This window comes from Malaya genurostris, chromosome 2 (genome assembly GCF_030247185.1).
Source record: "Malaya genurostris strain Urasoe2022 chromosome 2, Malgen_1.1, whole genome shotgun sequence".
Lineage (NCBI taxonomy): Eukaryota > Metazoa > Arthropoda > Insecta > Diptera > Culicidae > Malaya > Malaya genurostris.
Window position 1 is genome coordinate 991,577 of NC_080571.1, and position 22,708 is coordinate 1,014,284.

General features: G+C 34.3%; 1 protein-coding gene across 1 annotated transcript; it reads right to left on the minus strand.

The window, feature by feature from the left end:
* Positions 1 to 13,119: 13,119 nt before the first annotated feature.
* LOC131432904 (uncharacterized) lies at positions 13,120 to 13,667 on the minus strand. The gene is made up of 2 exons (XM_058599481.1): positions 13,438 to 13,667; positions 13,120 to 13,285 (listed from the first exon to the last, which is right to left on the minus strand). Exons 1-2 carry the CDS (start codon positions 13,665 to 13,667, stop codon positions 13,120 to 13,122), a joined length of 396 nt encoding a protein of 131 aa, XP_058455464.1.
* Positions 13,668 to 22,708: the final 9,041 nt, after the last annotated feature.

A 22,708-nucleotide genomic window follows, 5' to 3' on the forward strand; every position in this document is an offset into this window, starting at 1 on the left:
TGCAACGGCATGCGCATGTAGGGATGTCGGGTCAATTAAAATTTAATCGATTAGTTTGAAAATTGCATTCGATTATTAAACTATCGAATAATTCTACACTGAGAAAAATATCATAGTTACTGCAACCTTTTTTTCATAGTTATTTCAACTATACGCTTAAATAGTATCGACGACCTTGATATCAAATTACTCACTATTTGTGTTGTATGAAGTACTAGATAACAAAGACTACAACTTGACAAAACTATTTCTATTTATGACTTATCTGGCATGGTCATTTTGACAATGGTTGTCAATTCTAATATGAGAACATAGTTAAAATTACAATTACAAGTAAGGTGAATTTGCTCTCGAACATGATAAATTTAAAAAGCGAAATAGTTATTGCTACTATGTGTGTATGTTTTTCTTTCCAATATTCGAATGTTACCATGAATACAGTTGGCTAGACAATTGGAATGTTTGAGAAAACTATTCGTATTGTTCACATCAACATAGTTTTTGTAATAAGCACATTAATGTATAGTGCTGACTATACACATTGTAAATAAATGCATTCATTTTTATTTATTGTCACGTAAAGTTTCAGTATAGCAAAAAAAATCGTTCGTGGACAACATAACAGTGGATGATTAGCGAAAGTATTTGGTATTGCGACTGTTTATCACAGATGAGTAAAGTATTTTGTATCCCTACTCGTTTCATCGCTGAATTTGAACTTTCATCGGCAGGAATTTATTTTTCAGTAAAGTCACGTCATTAATGAATATTTCATACTAGATTATTATCTGATGCGTGGGAACAACAACTAACGCATTATGGAAGAAACGGCGAACTTCATCCACTTTCCGGATGAAAATTGCTTGAATCCGATGAACGGCGAGATGGACCAAACCTGGTCTTAGCCGAGAAAAGCTGAAAACAAAAAAAAAAGAATTCGATGAAAAATATAGGAAAATATCGCTAGGCAACTTTGCAGATGTCGAGCATCTTGACTCGACAAGACTTTTGGAACCGGAGAGCTTAAGTAAACAAACAGTAGTGGACACAGCAGCTATGCGGTAGGTACAATGAACGAAAGCGATTCATACCATAACTTGATTACCACTGATCGATGTGACTGTGTAAAATTTGAAAAATAAAAAACATTATGACAAAACTTTTTCTGTTATTCTTGTTCTGAAATAGAAATTCATACAACTTTTCTGTATGTTTGAAATAACTAGAAGTTAAATGCCAAAACTTTCATGGCTCTGGTTACAACAAGAGAACAATGTGAAACTAAGATGCGGTCATGGTTACGCTAATCATCCCAATTGCAATAGTTATTCATACGATATGCTGTTCAATATTACTATTCTAGAGCCAAAATCATGAATAGTAAAAATGAACTTGACTGTTGTTGAAACCATCCGAATTAATAGTCGGTTGAAAACCACTATACTCTCATGGTCGAATTGACCGCCCCATATAGTAATTGTAACCATACTATTTTTCTGAGTGTATAGATCAACATGAGAAAAGGGCGAAAGAGCCAAAGTGTACACAACGCATTTTGCCCTTTTCCGATAGATGAAATGCCAATATTGGAAATCCGCGGTGTGTTTTCGTTGTTGATGTAAAATAAATGGTGTTCATGTTGATGGAGCAGCCCCTTGAACTCACCGTCTCTATTAACCTTGTGAGCCCCTACTTTAATGTAACACCACTGTCGAGTATGTTGCTGTATACAACGCTTCCGTTTCCTAGTTAATAATAATTTCCTTTCTTACGAAATACATGCGTTCGTTTTGTTCTACAAGTTTCGTCGGGTTTTTCGTTGTTGGGCATCCGAAATACCACTTTAGTTCACGCTTGCTCAATGTCACTCTAAGAACAAATTCAGCAGCTGCAAGATTCATATGGGTGGTCTATAATATAACTGAAACTGAAACAAACGTATCCCCAGTAAGCAGTTTTAGCTGCTGGGGCTGCCAGTTTATTTTGGTATAAATTCTAGATTTAAATTTAAAAAACTGACATACTACTACTCTATAGTGAGTAAATCTTGTTTACTCACTTTTGAGTGAGTATGGTAGTTGTCAAATTCTGAGTAACATTTACTCGGTACTACATATGGGAAAAATAGCTCGAGTGAGTAAATATTACTCAATATCATTCGAATTATCTAATGAATTCTTTACCTTAATCAAAACTGCGTGTAAATTAAAAACAATGCAACTTTTTTAAATATTTTCTCAAAAGTTACATTTTGATAGAAAATCTGTATTGCTTTGTATACGCAATCTGTATTCACTAATAAATTGAAATTCTTGCAACAAATTGGTCCTAAAAGATGTTATTCCAATAGATTGTGGTTGTAGGATGGTAGACTCAATCAGTGATTGCCGCGCTCACAAGAATATTTAACGACGAAATTTCATAGTTTTTTTTTATTTTTTATTCACAACAATTGAATTGTAATTCCATATATTTATCTAGTTTAAAATTGTTGACTTCATAATGTGTCTTGGAATTTCAACACTCAATATGCAATGTCAAGTCAGATTATACAACTCTCAGTTTGACAGTAAAGTTTCATGATGCCATTACTTCCTTGAATATTAGTTCAAATTGGTTTCAAATGATAATATAAATGGATTTCACAACAGATTTCTATATCAATTTGTTATTTGTCCGTTGATTGATAGACTTTTATCTCGTCACTGGAATCAAATACTAAAAGATAGCTCAGACAGAAAAGTTTTTTTTCTTACTTTTTGTGAGAACTGTATAAATCTGTATTAAATCGAGGAAATCTGTACTCTGTATTGAATCTGTATGAGCATGTAAAAATCTGTATAATACAGATAGATCTGTATAAATGGCATCTCTGCTAGAGAGTAACATTGAATGAGCGTGTTATGAGCAGAGTCGATATTACCCACATTATCAGATCTGAATGGATTCCGAATCAATTCCGAATCGGCGAGAAATTTTCATTCGGAATTTCATGTGGAAATCATAATGAATTCCGAATCAATTCCAACTCCTGTACAACAACCGATTCCGAATGAAATATCCCCAACAACCGGTTCGTTCGGAAATCATTCAGAATCGAGTAAGAAAAGCGAAATGAATTGACGTTTAAATTTCTTCTTCTTGATTTTCTTTTGGTTTTGTTTTGGTATAAAATAATATATATAAAGCAAAATAGGATTGTATTTCAACGAAGGTTCATTTAAAATAAATTCATAATAACTGCAAAATAACATGGATTTGTCTAGATTGCGGTTGAATCCAAGATTTTCACTGGAATTGAACAAAACAAAGTGAGGTTAGGAAGAGAAATTCAGTTAGGTTAGGAAGAGAAATTCATATTATAAAAATGTTATTAACTCTACTAAAGACTCTTTAGTGGTGGACCTATATAAAGTTCCATAATCAAAATTCACCTTCGAAGCCTTTCAACTAGAAATAAATAATCCGCACTTATTATTTTTCCAACCACGGACACAAGCTTTTTTTACTTTTTTCACATGTTAAAATGTTAATGACATCAGTTCGGTAATTGAATTGAATAAGTGTTTTGCAAGTAGCATTAACTTTACGTCTGCTTAGCGGTTCAAGTTGAACTGTTTAAGTTTGCATTAAGCAGTTCAATTTAAACTGCTCTGCACTGACGAGTCTAAGACGAAACGTAAAGAAAAGAATTTTTTCGTGTTTGTTTAATTTTGGTTGAAATTCTGAATTTGAATAGATTTTCGAATTTCATAATATAACATACATTTTTAGTTTACGATAAGGTTTTTCGGACTTGGATAGTTTTCTTAGAAACGAGTGTAGAAAATTAGAATCAGTCATGACTACGGTGCACTGTATATCACGAAGAAATAGAAAAAAATGTCTAGAAAACATGTTACTTCATTTCCCGGTTGACCGGAATTATGAGCGCCATTCGGATCATTGTATAACCCGTCAATTCCACCAGAAATAACTCTCGAACGAAACCTATCAGCAGCAAGTGATACGAAATTATTTTCTGCCTATAAGTAAACAAAAAGCTTTGAGTAGATCTAATGTTTTAAAAACTTGTACCTCATTCCATTCGACGAACCTTTCAAGACATTTTTTCGTTTGGTTAATAAAAAGATACTGAAAATTTTAATAACTGTTTGATAGCTAGTTTTTACGGCAATCAGTATTTACAAAAGTTCGGTTATTGGAAGATTATTTTACTATACGGACGGTATGGTTTTTACCGTACTCGGCGACTATTCAGATTTGCCGGGTAAATTAAATATATATTTACAGAATTCTGTAATGAAAACTTGCGTAAAACTGATCGTCTGGTAAAAATTTGCATAATTGTTGTAAAATGAAGTTCATGTAATGTTAATTACCGAAAATTTTCGTCAAAAAAATTACCTAACAACGGAATCGAATCTTAGTGTGTATATAAACAGCACTTCAATTCAATATGCTTTTTTATTTCAATACATAACCAAAGCGATTTGTTTTGAGATTTCATGTGCAAATTCACTAACTTGATTCGGTCATCTGTGTTTCACTTGAAATCTATGTGGAAAACAATCTGATTATCGTTTGAAATTCATATATAATCTAGAGGTAACGATATATCTTATAGTTTTGATGTGCATTTAAGATAAACGTAGCATGATTTCCACTAAAAATCAACAGTTTTTACACTCATTTTATAAGTTAAGTGTATATTTTCATGAATCTCATGTGTTCTACATTTAGTGATAGTTCAAATGCTTTGCACAAGATGCTAGCGTGCAAATTTTTTGCAGTGTAGGTTTTTGGAATTCTAGACCAACGTTGCCAGTTATACCGATTTCTTGGTATTTATACCGATTTTTGACTTCTATACCGCATTCTATGTTATCCTAAAATACCGAAAATTTAATTTTTCATAAAAATAAATACCGATTTGGTTTTTTTTTTGATTAGCATGAGAAAAGGTAGTCGTAAGAGCTTTTGTTTGCTCACTTAACCGAGCTTCGCTGACATTTTCCTGATATTTATGTAGCAGAGATTCTGATACAGATATGGTACCGATATATTTTTGCACCGGATACAGATATTTAAAAACGATGGTCCGTCGTTCCGTCGAATTGGAGGGTGGCTTTCCGCAACTAGCACATGGCGATGAACATTTGGATGAACGTTACTGCGTTCATTATGGAATGAATTATAGAATTCGTCTCATACGCAGGCTCTGTAAAAACTCACCACACAGATAACAGACAGCATTATTTTTGCTGTGTAGGTTGGTCCCAAATAATACAACTACCAGTTGCTTTCAGCGTTTTCTTTAGAAACAATGTGTTTCATCTGACCCTGAAACACTACAGACTTCGAGTGAGATCTCAATTTAACACGATTCGAAAAACATCAAATGAAGAGAAACTAACCAAAGGGGTCAGTCCTGAGGGATTGTTCAAACTGTTGATATGGGACATGGACGATCAAAAAAAACAGTTTTGTTAATCTTGAATAGTGAACAATCAATTAAACTTATAATTTCCATCGTTTTGACATTTTGTAACCATACATAATATACCTGTTTCGACTATACCATACATAATATAAACTGGCAGCCCAGCAGCGTTTTACTCGTGTTTCAAAAATACAAAAAAAAACGGCAGTGTATACCAGTTTTAAATTTGACAGTAGAACTGTTCGAATAAAAAAAAACTAGAACGACTGGCTGATTATACGTTTGTTTCAGTTTTAGTTCTATTATAGATCGCCCATATAAAACTTCCAACTGCTGCTTAGAGCAAATTCAGCAGCTGCAAGATTCATATGGTCTATAATGTAAATGAAACTGAAACAAACGTATCCCCAGTAATCCGTTTTAGTTTTATTTATTCGACTAGTTCTACTGTCAAATTTAAAACTCGTATACACTACCGTTCTATCTTTTCTGTATTTGATACACAGATAAAACGCTGCTGGGGCTGCTAGTTTATTTTGTTATAATTTCTAGATTTAAATTTTAAAACTGACATAAATTATGCATCTAGAACTAGAACACTCCTGAATATGCCCTAACAGAACTGAAACTGGAACATACGTATCTCCAGCAAGACATTCTACTTTTATTTATTCAAACAGTTCTTCTGTAAAATTTTTAACTGGCATACGATGCCGTTCTATTTTTTCTTTATTTGAAACATGAGTAAACCACTACTGGGGCTGCCTGTTTTTCTTGTTTTAAAATTTGAAAGATTTAAATTTTAAAACTTACATAAATTATGCATCTAGAACTAGAACACTACTGAATATGCCCTTATACCGTATACCAGTTTTAAGAACAGTGACAAAAGAACTGTTCGAATGAATGAATCTAAAACGGCTTGCTGGAGTTCAGAAATGCCATTTATACAGATTTATCTGTATTATACAGATTTTTACATACGCATACAGAATACAGATTTGATACATATTTCCTAAATTTAAAACGAATCTCCCAAGAAGCAAAATAAAAACTTTTTCGTATGAGCAATCTATTAGTATTTGATTGCACTGACGAGAAGCAAAGTCTTGGTCTCATTGAATCTACCATTCTACAGCCATAATGTGTTGGAATAAAATCTTTTAACATCATTTTATTGTTGGAATTTAATTTTGTTAGTGAATACAGATAAATACAGGTTTTTTATAGAGAGTAATACAGATTTCCTATGAAAATATCTGGCATCTCTGCTGGAGATACGTTTATTTCTGTTTCCGAAGCGTACCCAAAAATTCTTTTCGGGGGGTCGTTCAGAACATTTTGATCAATTCCCATAAAAATGGAAATTTTTATATAATTATTTGAAAATTTTACTATTGTAAAGTCGATTGTTGATAATTATTTGTTTTATTATTTATTTATTCGACGAGAAGAGCTTACATAATATAATAATGTTTTGAGTTTTGGAGGGGGTTTGAAGAGCGCTGTATACGCGCCTATCAGTTTCAATTCTACTATAAATCTCCCATATAAAACTTCTTGGTTCTGAATTATGTTTACGTTCTAAAAAGGCTCTTTATTCATACGCGATGTGATGAAAAAGTCATTCGGCAAAACAAATTCTTGAAATTTCAATTCTTCAACGTACTCTTCAAGCAAATTCCTCCCAACACACCAAATTTTTGTATTTTGCTTCAGCAAAATGATTTGCTGTTACGAATTCAGTGAAAAATTGTTTGCTGTAAATGCAATTTGATCAAATGCAGCGGAGTTACACATGTTTTTACAATGCTACTACAAAGCTGAAAAGGGCGATTACTAGACTATTATTATAGTTCTTATTATTATTATTATTATTATAGGATTATTACTCTTATAGTTATTATTAAAGTTTCGTTGCTCCAAAATATAGCATTGAATTTCGATATATAGCACGGCGTAAGATTGTTGTAAAATAATGCTCAATTACATTTTGAATGCCAATTTAATGCACATTGTTTTAAAGTATGTAGGATTAGTGTAATTATACATTAACAATGTAAGAATAGAGCTGTAAATCCACTACCAGGGGGCTCCAAATTGAAGCTTTTTGGTGTGGGGGAGTGTGGTGGGCAAACAAAAAATGCTGATGCAGAGATGCTGTGTTGATTCGATTCATGTTTTGTTTGTTAATTTTACTAAGTGTTTCGGTCTCATGGTCTCTTGTTGTTTCAATACGCTGTTGTTGTAATTCTTCATATGTGACGTTAATTTATATTATAACGAAGGGGACGGGTATAGCGTGATGGGTAAGTCGATGCCCTTTCACGTAGCCTACTAGGGTTCGATTCCCATCCCCGCACATAGGGTCAGAAAAAAAATTTTTTTTTTCGCCCGAAGAGGCGAATGACCTTAAGGTTAACACCTCTATAATCGGAACAAAAAAAATATACATATCTCTGAACATAATTCATCAACGCGAGAAATAATTTACAGACTGATGAACGTATGTCTGTTCATTGTGTTAAATCAATTCGACCGTCCCACGACAAAAGTGCCTAACTGCAAATAACAGTTTCTCTTTGTTTACTTTTTCTTTCACGATTTACCGAACTGATTTTATATTTGACGATTTACTCTTCTCAAATCTTGCAAGGTAAAACTACAAGCTTTCGAATTATTTTGGAAACATTAGAGATTTTGCAATAATGGCTCCGTAATAATCAAAAGAGAAAGTAAACAAAGAGAGGCTCTCATTTGCAGTTAGGCCCTTTTGTTGTGGGACTATCGAATTTTTGGTGATACTATAAGCATAGATTCAAGATGACGTCGAAAGAAGAGCAAGTGCGAAAAGGGATTGTAAGCGGTCGTCATGAAAATTCGTTTCTGTCAGTGAGAAAACTTGCAAAACGAGCTCAATTTTCCTGCCAGAACTGTCTATATCATTCTTAAATTCCTCGATACACGTTTGATAACAACCGTCAGGAAGGCTGGGAGCGAAATTTAATTCGTCCAGTCGCGAACAAGCTTTAGTGTTTTACCTTTTTGTTTTTGTCACTTAGAAAATGTACATTTAATTTTCCCATAGACGGCTAAACGGATTTGAACAAACTTCGATTCGAAATAAAAAGCGTATAGTCTCATAGTCTTTTATTGATTTTTTTTCTAGATCCGACCGAAATTGAAATAGTTAGCATTTTCTCAGAAATGGTTTAACTGATTTACACAAACTTAGCTTCAAATTAAAGTTCTTGTGGTGTTATGTAAAACAAACAAAACATCGTTAAAACTGGTTTCTAAGCAACTTCAATTTCTTGGTATTGCAATTTTCTCGTTTCTCTTTATAAATCAAAGAAAAGTGTTTTCATGAATCTCTCGGTGATATTGATGCGAATATGAATAAAATGAGCAAAGTTTCATCATAACTCTAGTTGGATTAAAACAGAAATACTGAAGCTTGATGAAATATCCTGAAAGCACAGAAAACAGCACTTGAAAAAACTGTAAAAGATTTCTGTTTCTATATTTTCCAATATGGCATTGATCGTAACAGTGTGTTGCAAAAAAAAAAAAAAATGGGTTCATACAACGTAATGATTTATATTACCTAAAAAACAGGGTTCGTGAATATGTGAATATTTCTGGAAACGGTAATCCGCATTAAAAAATGGTTAATTTTTTTGTATTAAACTAGTTAAAGTTTCTCAAGCGGTAATATATACCAATTAAAGTAGCTTTAATGAATTTCACTTTTCGTTTAATATCTTTCAAAAGTGATGACAGGTCTGCTCATTATTTCAGCAAGATGCAAACCATACACAAGTTTTCAGATTTACTTCATTGCTTATGTAATGTTGTATTTCTGCCATTTCTATGATAACGCAAATGTTCTCATATCAGCAAGCTTGCGTTCATTTCAAACATTTTAAATTTTACACAACTGTTTTCAAATTGCAAGTTTTGTTTCTAAACATGAAAAAACTGCACACACTGACCTAACAATTCGAGAAAAGTACTCTTTTCAGCTGATCAATTTTTACCTTTAAAAGAGTATCAATTGGCTCAGCTATTTTTCATCCGCAGGAGATTTATAGCTGTTTCGGCATACACCGATACAGTTGTGTCAGTCATTTGGAAAATGTTTGATAAGTTGCACAATTGTTATAGTTTATTTTCGTTTCTAACACGACGATTTTTGCAATACTTCTATAACTGCTAGTGTCACATGGGCAAGTTGGTGATTCACAGCACAATTGATCTAAATGCACTTAAAGTTGTTCTACAATGATTTTTTTTCGGTAATATTGTGACACTTAACAGTGATAAGGTGTTTCTTCCAGAACATATCTAACGTAAATAACAATTCTAAAATAATTGTAGATCTTGAAATTTCAATTAGTTACATTTACTTCTTGGGTTATCGTTTACGTTCATTTGACAAAATTGGTATAATTTCCATTTCAATGTTTACATAATGGTTAAATGTGTTTGTGTTTTTCTTTTTTGCACACAACATGACAAGTTATTTCCTACAACAAAAACACATAATGACCAGAGCAAATAATATTACAAAAAGCATGTAGGGTTTATTTCGTTTCTCGAGGTGTTGATTTATGGTTATTAGTCTCTCGGCTCTGAAAACCCTCTTGACTCTATGTGCGGGTGAAAGTTAACAAAAATTATCCATATTTCAAGCTAGAAAATTATGCACACGTCTCTAAAACTTTTGCATCTACACTTCTCCGACTCGAAGTTTTCTCCGTGAAAAATCATGCATTTTTTCTTGTCATTCGCTCACATCTATGGTGCACAATTTTGTGTAGTATGGAGGATTAGTTTTCCTGTGAGTTGAATTTTTTGTAAGTAGCAGCAAACTTCATCGTGTGTTTATCTTGCTTATATACGTGGGTGTGGGAAAATACCAATAACTCAACGAAATAGCGCTTAACGTTGTAACTTAGTTTTTCGTTTGATGGAAGTAAAGCTTAGTGAGGCATGCGTGAAATTAGCGTGAGAGGGTATTATTGATTCAGCTTTCTTTCATTTTAATCTCTAAATATATTCTTCTGTAATACCATGTTCACATTAGCGCTGATATCACTTGATATACCGAGATGATATGCATATCACGTCGAAGTGTTCACATATGAACAAGGTAATATCATTTGACATTTTTAACATCTTTTAGTATTATTTGATCCGTCATAAGCATATTAAGAAAAAACATCGAAATTAAAAGTGAGTGAAAAATGATTTCAGTGCGTGAAAGGATCATACAGCAAAAACGTCGGCGACATTTACTAAATATTTTGAAATGGCAAAGAAAAAATATTTTGATATTAAGTCAGATAGGACAGCTTGAGTCAACACGAAGAATATGGACAAAGGTACAATTGACTTAAATAATAAATCAAAATTAAGATTTTATATTGAAAAGTGATTGATTTTCGTGTTTTCCGTTTTCAGAAAAGAGCCTGCCAATTTTGGGAAAAGGACGCTTTCAATAACGGGGCTGATTTCTTTAAGGAAAATTTTAGGATGCTGCCGCATACATTCGACGTGTTATGTGATAAAGTTAAAAATATACAAAAATATGATTCCAAATTCCGAAAATGTATTCCTCTCCGTAAAAGAGTTGCAATTGCTATGTATGCCTTGGGGTCATCGGCTGAGTATAGGACATTTGCAAATATGTTTGGAGTTGGTTATATCCACAGTGAATCAAATTTTGTTTGAATTCTGCAACGAAGTGTGGCGTGTTATGAAACAAGATTTTCTCAACACATATCCAATAAGTGAAAAACGCATTAAAGAAAGTGTCAATGTTATGGTGCAATAGGTTAATTGAATAGTAGCTACTTCTAAAATTTATCTTCCACTGCAAACCTAACCTTAATTGACTGATTTCTATTTCTCATGAAAATGTTTCTCAGATGGATGTCATATTGAGGTTAGGCCTAGTAATGAAGAAGCAATCGATTATTATAACTACAGAGGGTGGTACTCCACGGTCTTGCTGGCTTTGGTAGATTACAGGTAGGTGAGAATACTTCAAATAATGGTTTGATAACTCATATTTGCTTGCCTTCCTCAAACTATTTCTAGCTAGGTTAGCATTATGTTAATTAGAAACAACTTCTCTAGGTACAGATTTCTCTAAATAAACGTCGGTAGTCCGGGGCGATGCAACGATTCGCAAATATATGAGAATTGTGCATTGAAATACGAACATTTTGAGCCAGTTTTTAAAAATCTGTTACGAAATATCAGCGGAGTGAATGTGCCAGTTTTGATCGTTGGGGACTCAGCATTTCGATTGTCAGAAAAACTTATGAAACCATTCCCGTTCAGTACAACAGCGAGCGAAAAAGAAAAAGCTTTCAATTATGCTATATCGAAAGTAAGACGAGTTGTAGAAAATGCGTTTGGTCACTTAAAAGCAAGATTCAGGCAGCACCCGCAACAGATAATGGTTTGGGCCGCTGTAACCGCACATGGGCGCTCTCCAATCGTTTTCATCGAGCCTGGCGTCAAGGTAAATGCGACATATTATCGGGAAAGTATTCTGGAGGTTGCTTTAAAGCCGTGGGCAGACAAACATCTCGGTGGCAGACCATGGACGTTTCAACAGGACTCGGCACCGTCTCACAAAGCTCGAGTGAACCAGGAATGGCTGAAAAACAACGTTCCGAACTTCATCACGTCCACACAATGGCTCTCGAATTCACCAGATGCGAATCCAATGGATTATTCTCTTTGGGACATTTTGGAGAGCAAAGTCCGAACTAAAAGATACACCAGTCTCGAGGCGCTGAAAAAAGTTATTGTCCGCGAGTGGGCCAAAATACCTGCAAGTCACATTCGGCCAAACGAAGCAACTCCTTCGCTCTCTCAAGTCATCAAGTCAAGGCAAAAGGTGGTCATATCGAGCAAAAGTGAATTGATTCTGAATTTTGTATTATTTTTACACATTTTGTACTTTTAATTAAGTAAAAGTAATTTTCCAAACTGAATTTATGGCCTTTTTAATTGGTTACACTTCGAGTGCCGGACCCTGTATAATATGCTAAATGGCATTCTTTGCAGCTACCATGAACGAGCTTGCGATAATCTCTATACATGATACTGATACCTGCCTGAACCAAGAGTGTAATATTTAACACATTTATTTCAACTATTAATAAATCATTCATACTATTCGATTTTTCATTGTATTTTTTTAAAATATTGTGACAGATCAGCCATTCACTTCTTCAAATCTAGTAACCGCACTGTGCATTGTTTTTCGTATTATTCACTGCCGCTTGTCACTTGTTTAAGCATGCAATAAGTGCATTACTAAGTGCAATTGAACTGGCGCTCATTTCTCTAAGAATTAAGTTTCTTTCTTTTTCTAAAGATAGCAATTTTTCATCATTTTCTCTCATGTATTCTAGCTCCAGCTCAATACATTTATTTGTTTTTCGAAATTCTTCAATTAGCTCGTTCTGAACATGGGATCTCTTAAATCTTGTCTTTGTTAGGCCAGTAGAAGTATTCAAATATGGGACGGAACCGGGCTGAGTCGGGGGATTAATAGTTGATGGATCTGTCTCAAAGGTGGATTCATCAACATTCAGCCACTCATCCATTCATCGAATCTGGGAATGAAATAAAATACTTGACAATTATATACTTCATGCTTTCAAGTGATAGTTACAACCGGTATTATTTTCTATACTATCCACAATGATCGATTCGATATTATTTATTTTGAAGCTACCGAGTATTTTATGAACTTTATCATAATATGGCCACGATGAAGGAGATCCACCTGATGGACCGATTGATGCTTTTTCTTTCCTAAAAATGTTTAATGTAAAAATAACTGAGTGAGTAACAAACTGCAGTTGATAGTTGGTTATTATACACTAAATATGTTTCACGAAAAATATGAAGAAATAATGTTTAAAAAGGATACAATTAGTATAACAAAAATGAGCAAAATTACTTACCTGTACCGCGCGGTTAAATTGTGAATTCGATTTTTTATTTCTTTTGTTGAAACGTCGATGTTATGTGGCTTGAACGACTCTTTGATCTCTTCATACACATGACTGTTTTTTCGACTACCACGAAGATCATTAATTTTGTCCTCCCACATTTCAATCAGTAGCTGGATCTGAGCTGAAAACCACACATTTTTTCGTTGGATAGGCTTCGATCTTTTCTTCATACCATCCATTATGCAAAATTGTTTTTGTTTTTATTTTTATTAAAACTAGATTACCGATTACTGCGATTGAGAATGTGTCCGTGTTGCTAGTTGCGATTTTTGACAACTCGACATGATTTCGTACATAATATCCCGGATATCATGCTAAAATGGTGATACGCGTTGACATCGAATTGTATGGGATATCAAGTGATATCGCACATGATATCATCGGATATCAAGTATATCCGTATATCACTTGATATCAGCGCTAATGTGAACATACTATTATGATGTCATTTTTCGGATCATTATCGTTATTTTCATGTTATGTTTAATTCTTTATCAGCCGGTGGGTGAAACAACACGATCATTAAATGAATATGCTTCAGGATCAAGTAAACATTTTCAGTAGGTCTTGCTTTTCAATGTCTGCTTTTTGCTTTACCATTAATCTATTAATCTATCACAACACTTGAGGCAGAGGGTTCAAATTGATATCCAGGTAGAAAATTAGAGTTACGACCTTTGAAAGAAATGCATTCTTCAAGTAAGGGGCTGTCCATAAAAGACGTCACGCCGCAAGGGGGAGGGGGTGTTTCATAAAACGTGACCTTTTGTGACAGGGGGAAGGGGGGGAGGTTTTTGGAATGTGACGTCCAATATTTTCAAAGAGCGCATTTTTAAAATATATTTGCCCTATTGCCTGAAAAAATCTCCACAATAAACGTTTACATTCTATAGGAAAACGTGTATTTATTGATGTAAAAGCTTCTTCTTGTAAATTCGAAAATGTTGTGATCAGCAAAAGTGCACGGAGGAGCGAGTAAATTAGCGAAATTAATAAATTTGTCTAATATGAGTATAAAAACAAAAATATGCCTTCAAACGGTTTAACTTAAGTTATGCACTGACAATTTTTTTCAGTAATTTGATTTTCTAGCATTGATAATAGTATATCATAAGAATTTCTCTTATCTGGTTCTGATGCAGTTTATTCAATTGTACTCCATATGAAAAAGGGCGGGAGATCAACGATTTCAGACGTAGATCATGTCATGTCTTATCTTGATCATATGTGATTTTCCTCCACCAACATCAAAGCTTATCGAATCATCCAATGATTGAACTTACATAAATCAAGAATCATTTTAGCTCAAAATCACTACCCATTGTGTGACGGAAGATCAGTACCGATATTGATCGATGTGATTTAAAATTCACTGATCAACTGATCATGAAAAGATTCTCCGGCAGTGATCTCGTTTTGATAAGATTTTGGTCTTTATTTTCTCAGCCCTGTATGCTACACTAAGGAAATATTATTCCTTAGCTCAAAAAATAATATATCTGTGTACCCCTAGGAGGAATAAAACAGATGATTTAAATGTTTCATCAATTCCTATCAAATACTTTTGTTAAATTAAATAATTAATATTAATAAAATAATTTCGAAGGTTTTGTAGTTGTAGAGATATTTTTTAATGTAATGACAGCAAGTAATAAATCGATTTTCCCTCATATTTGTATGGTTTGTCATACATATTGAGAATGTATTGAGATGAATTTTATTTATTTTGAATTCGTGACATGTGACATAGAGGGGGTGGGGGGTCTTTGCTTCTGTGACAATTTGTGACAAAGGTGGGATGGGGAGTCAAAAATCGTCAAAAAACAGCGTGACGTTTTTTATGGACAGCCCCTAACGCATTTTCGAACCATGATTAATTTTCATGGGAGAAGAGTTATTGCTCATGATTTCATGATAAGTTAAAATGATTGGTTTCATGGTTTTCTAATCATGACAGCAGTAACGGATTTCTTTCCGTGGAGAAAATCAACGAATTTCAACGAAATCGGTTATATGAAATTCGCTTATTTTCCATGAACAGTGTGAAAAGGTTTTCCAAAAATGTGTCCGAATGTGATCCTTGTAGCCAGCATAAGGTTTATTTAAAAAAATTCATACTTCGAATTGTTTTTTCAAATTATTGTGAAAGATCACAAAAAAAAACTCATTTTTTCTGAGCTATTTTTGATAAAACCCGTAAAATCCTCCGAATGTTTTAGCCATGTTTGCCCTGTAGATAAACGCTTTTCAAAGGTCTGTATGTTTTTGGTTTTGTCAAATTTTTCAAAAATGGTCTCAAGCCAAGTGAAAACGGTCTCAAGGCACTAAACGAAAAAAAAAAATGTTGTGACCCTAGTCTGACTACATGAGTGGCCTACCCTAGACAACAAGCGTTTTTTTTTTCTAATCGCGAAACTCAACATGCGAATAGATTAAAGAAATAATATTTTCTCTTGAAAAACATGTTATTGGTTAACCACATAATGGAAATATAGGGGCTACCACGTTTGGCATAAAGTCGTTTGGCATAATACCGTTTGGCATAACGCCGTTTGGCATAATGGTTATTTGGCATAATGGTTATTTGGCATAATGGTCATTTGGCATAATGGTCATTTGGCATAACAGTCATTTGGCATAACAGATGAACATGCTGCTTAATAGAAATTGTTCTAATTTAGTGCAATTTTGAAAGGTCTAATGCGGCTACGCCGCATCGTTTTTAATGACCTGGTGTCCGACCTCGCTGCCGCTCGTTCGGACTTAACTGAGAGATTGCTCCTAGCTTTGGGTAATCCGGGCAAACGCCCGCAACTAGACAGAGGTGATTTCTGCGGGGGCGCTGCCCCCCCGCAGTGGCCGGCGCTTCCGACGGCGGGTCGCCGGCGCACTCGCGGCCTTCGGCCGTCTCGACCTGAATCATCTATGACGAACAGAATATTGTGCTGGCACTAAGTGAGTTGCTTATGTAAAAAGGTTTCACATATTTCGTTGGAGTTTCCCTTGCACAACATCAATCGATCGAAACACATACGAAAATTTTCATTAGATTAAAATATTGCAAAACCCATTATTATTATGCCAAATGGCATTATGCCAAATGACCATTATGCCAAAAGATCATTATGCCAAATAACTGTTATGCCAAATAACCATTATGCCAAACAGCGTTATGCCAAACGGTATTATGCCAAATGACCTTATGCCAAACGGGCCGCCCCCGAAATATATACTTACTTTGGAGGTGTCATCATTTTTGTCCAAGCTTTGAGCTGTTTTTCACGGTTATTCCGAAACTTTTTGGACTGCAAAAAATAAGACAAATGCACAAAACTTTCACAAAACACTTTTCGTGACAAACAATGCACTGAAAAGTATGCTAACATTGAAAATAATACTTCCATGATATAACATCCATGGCAGCACATGTCATATAAAAGAAAAAGCAATGGTCCAACCCTGACGACACTCCCCTAATTATTATTTTTTGCGTTTCGTCTTCGACTCGCCACATGAACCTCCAAGCGAACGTTAAGTATAATCTACTTTGAATATCACATTTGAACATTTTTGAACGGAAGCACAATATCTGATTTGATGTTTCCGTGAGCAGTGCAGTAAAACTTCATTCAATTCAATTGAAACCGAATGTGAAACTCACTGACGATCTCTCTACTGCAATAAACTCCACACTCAGACACACAAAACGTTTGCTGACGCTGACGAACCGGCAGCATTCAGTTCTTCAATCGATGCTCTTCAAATCAAAGCTCAGTTTAACCACCGTCAGTTGATCTCTTGAAGTAACAAAATATCTCTTTCAATAGTGTGAGAGGGGCCTTCAAATGAGGTAAACATTCGAATTGGTTCAAGATAATAGATGAAAGACAAAACAAACAAAATCAATTACAGAATACACATAAATTAATAGTTTCCTCCGTCAGTTTTCATTCATAAGTAGCAATTAAAACTTGTAAAAATTGACATGTTTCACAATTGCTATAGAACGGCTATTCATGTTAAATATATTTGAAAAATGATTTAAAATGTTTTTGTAACAAATGTGAAAATCATTCATAGTATTGCTTGTGAAACCAAATCAAAAACCTAAAAAGATTAAGTTCCACATCGGTTTATTCAACTGAATCTACAATAAGTTCATTTGAGCAGTTTTATTTTCGGTTTCTACTTAACAAATATTACTGCCATCGAAACATATCAAACAAGAAACTTGTTGCACACCATACAATCAAACATCGCTTTTTCAATCGCACAATCGTTGAGACAAGAGTGAAAAAATACAATGCTAGAACAATGTTTGCTACTTGGGTTTCTAATAACATACTTTGCTCCATTTATAATTCTATTCATTCGAACTTGCTCACTACCAAGAGCGAAGACAATGAAGAGTTAGACTACTCAGTTTCAGCTAGGCTCAGTTTTAAGCAGGTAAAACTTGAAATGACTAGGTACGATTATTCATCTGACGATGAATTCTGAGAGCTTCACTTGAAAATGGCAGAGAAAGGCATATGAATTAGCATCAATATGCTGACGGTCAGTGACCATAAATTTAATTTTCATCTGATATCATTCGATTAGAAATGGAATTTTACCGCACTGTTCGTAAGTATCATGGCAAACGCTTCCGACTCCGGAAACACATTCGTAGGAGTAATGTAATCTTGTTCAAATTTATTGATACTTTCGGTTCCAGAAATGCTGGACGTAAACGTTCATGCACGCTTCTATGAATTACCCGAAAGAATGTAGAAATTATTGGATCTATTAGCAATTCCTTCGTAGCTCAATGGAGAAAGTTATGTTATTTGAATGACAAGAGTAGGGCATTGTCACACCACTAGGTGGATTAGGAGGCAGTGTTTGTTATTTTCAATTACTTACATGTTTGTATTTCTACTTGGAACAGCAACTGTTAAGGGGCTGTCCATAAAAGACGTCACGCCGCAAGGGGGAGGGGGGTGTTTTATAAAACGTGACCTTTTGTGACAGGGGGGAGGGGGGGAGGTTTTTGGAATGCGACGTCCAATATTTTCAATGAGCGCATTTTTAAAATACCTAATTATATTACTGCTTTGCCCTATTTCCTGAAAAAATCTCCACAATAAACGTTTACATTCTATAGGAAAACGTGTATTTGTTGATGTAAAAGCTTCTTCTTGTAAATTCGGAAATGAGTGATGCAGGAAATCATTTCTGTTGTGATCAGCAAAAGTGCACGGAGGAGCGAGTAAATTAGCGAAATTAATCAATTTTGCCAAATATGAGTAAAAAAGAAAAAAATACCTTCAAACGGTTTAACTTAAGTTATGCACTGACAATTTTTCAGTAATTTGATTTTCTAGCATTGATAATAGTATATCATAAGAATTTATCTTATCTGATTCTGATGCAGTTTATTCAATTGTACTTCATTTGAAAAAAGGCGGGAGATCAACGATTTCAGGAGTAGATCATGTCATGTCTTCTCTTGATCATATGTGATTTTCCTCCACCAACATCTAAGCTTATCAAATAATCCAATGATCGAGCTTACACAAATCAAGAATCATTTTAGCTCAAAATCACTACCCATTATGTGACGGAAGATCAGTACCGATATTGATCGATGTGATTTAAAGTTCACTGATCAATTGATCATGAAAAGATTATCCGGCAGTGATCTCGTTTTGATGAGGTTTTGGTCTTTATTTTCTCAGCCCTGTATGCTATACTAAGTAAATATTATTATTTACCTAAAACAATAATATATCTGTGTACCCCTAGGAGGAATAAAACAGATGATCTAAATGTTTCATCAATTCCAACCAAATACTTTTGTTAATTTATATAATTGATATTGATAAAATAATTCCGATGATTTTGTAGTTTTAGGGATATTTTTTAATCTAATAACAGCATGTAATAAATCGATTTTTCCCTCATATTTGTATGGTTTGTCATACATATTGAGAATGTATTGAGATGAATTTTATTTATTTTGTATTCGTGACATGTGACATAGGGGGGGTGGGGGGTCTTTGCTTTTGTGACAATTTGTGACAAAGGGGGGAGGGGGAGTAAAAAATCGTCAAAAAAAGTGTGACGTCTTTTATGGACAGCCCCTAATACCGAGCACGAAATCTTATACAAATGAAATTATTCCGCTAACGCATGTTTTTCTCTGTTGATCTCTCGAGACTAATACCTGTGGGAAAAATCATCTGTGGATGTTTCAGATTTAAGTCGGTCGGAAAAGGAAAATAGAACTCATGGCGAATATTCGTGGCAGCAAGAAGCTACCTTATCGTCTATTAAAAACTTAAGTATAGATGTATGTGCAAGTTGGATTTGTTTTTATTTTATTCAATTCACGCGAGGAATAAAAGCAAAACTAGATCGATATTTTTTGAGTGATTATAAAAAATAAAGAATATAAATTTGTGAAAAGTAAATTTGATCAAATGTGTTAAAATTTCTGTAACCATCGTGTCGTTTTTTTAAAGTGATTCAAATAAATACTAATTGCATATAGTAATGCAGATTTTTGTATTACAGATATAGTTGAACTGTTGCAGTACTTTGTCCTGCGATACAAAAATCCGGTGTGCAGAGAAACAGATCCATCAGTAAGTCTCACATGCTTCTTGGTTTTGCGGACGACATGAATATTATTGGTGTGAATCGTAGAACTTTGGAAGCGGCATTTATGTTCTTCGAGAGAGAAGCTGGATGATAAACTCTTTCAATACAAAGTACAAGGTACGAGGTAACCTAAATGGTATATGATCCGGGGTGATGAGTTGACGAGTTCATATATCTAGGAACACTAGAGCTATGCGATTCGAAGAAGCAATGTGCAACTATTTCTGATACGACTAAGTCCAAACTATGTTGCAACAAAAGCACGAACTTTTTTTTAAGTTACACTGGTTAAAACATGCGACAGTAATGTTCCTCTTCATTCATAACATAATTAGTTACGAAATAGCCATTTAAGTTTCCACCACTAAACCACATATTCATATTGAACTAATCATCATTTATAAATTATTGATTCTTAACTCAAACATATATTTGATCATAGTTATGCTTTTAGCTACTAGTTGAAAATAAATTTATTTGACGTTGCGAAACCATTGTGAACACATAATCGTATGTGCCAACCGTAATCGTTAATTGATGTGAAGGCAACATAGATATAACTAAACTGTAACAAACAATTTAAGCATTAATTCGGATTGATGTTACATTACAATTAAAACGATGGTTTCTCTTGGAATTTGCTACTGAGCCATTTGTAGCAATGGTTCATCAAAATCAAATGTAATTCTGCACATAGAAAATCTGAGTGTTTTTCAACTGAATTCAAATGCGTTAATTGTCTGAGAATTGAACACAGAAAGAAAATTGAATTTAGACATTCACCATCCAGCATTTAGTAAGCATGCAGTGTCCTGTATATCTGAGATTGCTTGAAACGAAAAAGAACAACATTATGTCAATGGAATAGCAACTAATGGATGAGAGGCATTCAGATATTTTGTATTTGAACATAGCCGGTTTGTCTTCTAATTATGTCGCAATGCGTCATCTTATAGAGGATAGATGATAGTTTTGCTCTCAGAAACACATATTGTTGATTCTGACGCTTTCGATCAGTTCAGTGTTCCGGGTTACACTGTTGCTTTTTGTTTGTCCCATTCCAGGCACACGGGTTGAGTTGCAATTTACGCCAGAGAATCAATTAAATTCAGCATTCAATCAAACGAAGCAGTTGGAAATAATTGTTTCTTGGTTGAAAGAGGCATGCAGATGGGGAATTATGGAGTTGTTTACCACTCTTCAAGTTCAAGCGACCGCCAGTTTCTAGAAATTCTAGAAAACTGGTGGAAGAATTTCGTCGATTTTGGTAAACTAAAGATTATTACTGAAGATTTTAATATTGATTGGCTCAGTGATCAATGTTCGAATCAATTGAAACAGTTAGGAGAATTCTTCAATTTGAAGCAAACTGTGAATGAATTTAGAAGAATTTCGAGATACAGTAAAACATTGATAGATCACGTGTATTCCAATTTCGACGGTGTTTATTCAAATGTGGAATCCGATTGCAAGATTCCAGATCATGAAACAATTGCAATTTCCGTAACGAGTAGCTCTATAAAAAAAGTGTTGGAAAAACTATTCAAAGTAAACCCTATCTCAACTTGTATCATGAAGCTTGGGTTGAACACCGTTTGTCTGGAAATTTGGATCACAGGGCATCTATTCCTACTGACATATTAAAAAAGTGTACTGACGAATTAGTAACTGAAAAGTATGTTAGTTTGAACAGCTCGAGTAGTTGGTACTCAATAGACCTCTTACGATTAAAACGGGAGAGGGAAAAACAGTACAAGAGGTTCTGTAGAACTAACAATGATAGTAACTGGAGTAGATATACATAAGCACAATATATTTATTCACGGACCCTGAAGATGACTAGATATGAATACGTACAGAGGAAAATCGATCAAAATCAACAAAACAGCAGAGAATTATGGAAAATTCTCAAACAGCTTATCAAGCCTACACATAGTGCATCGAAAAGCATAACTTTTAACGGTATAGAAGAACATACAGAACAAATCATATCAGAAAAGTTCAATAGTTATTTCATAAATAGTGTTCAACAGATCAATCAAAGTATTGAATTGGTAGGTGAACCTGTTGAAATAGCACAGTCGATGAATAACTATTGTAGGCTTGATGAATTTCAACCAATCACTCTTAAACAATTGAAAAATATTTGTTTTAATTTGGGAAAATCGACTGGTATTGACAATGTAAACTCAAAAGTGATACAGGATTGCTTTCATGTTATCGGACACGATCCACTGGATAAACAGGTAAACGATTCGTTGTACACGGGGCACGTGCCAAAAGTGTGGAAAGAATCTCTGGTGGTTGCTATCTCCAAGGTTACTGGAACGGATAAGGCCGAGGAGTACCATCCCAATAACATGTTGCACACGCTGGAAAAAATTCTGGAACTTGTTAAAGATCAGCTGATTAACTATTTGAACTCTAACAGTTTGCTAATACCGGAACAATCGGGATATCGTAAGGGTCACTCTTGTGAAACCGCTTTGAACCTAGTATTGGCAAAATGGAAGGAAAAAATCGAAGCCAAAGAGAGTATTTTCGCTGTGTTCTTGGATCTGAAGAGAGCCTTTGA

What these genes read in the sequence shown, in the direction of transcription:
- LOC131432904 (XM_058599481.1), bottom strand. Translation starts at nt 13,667, where the DNA reads ATGGATGGTATGAAGAAAAGATCGAAGCCTATCCAACGAAAAAATGTG. An exon ending in AATTTAACCGCGCGGTACAG is followed by an intron (nt 13,286 to 13,437) that starts GTAAGTAATTTT and finishes AAACATTTTTAG; the next exon opens with GAAAGAAAAAGCATCAATCG.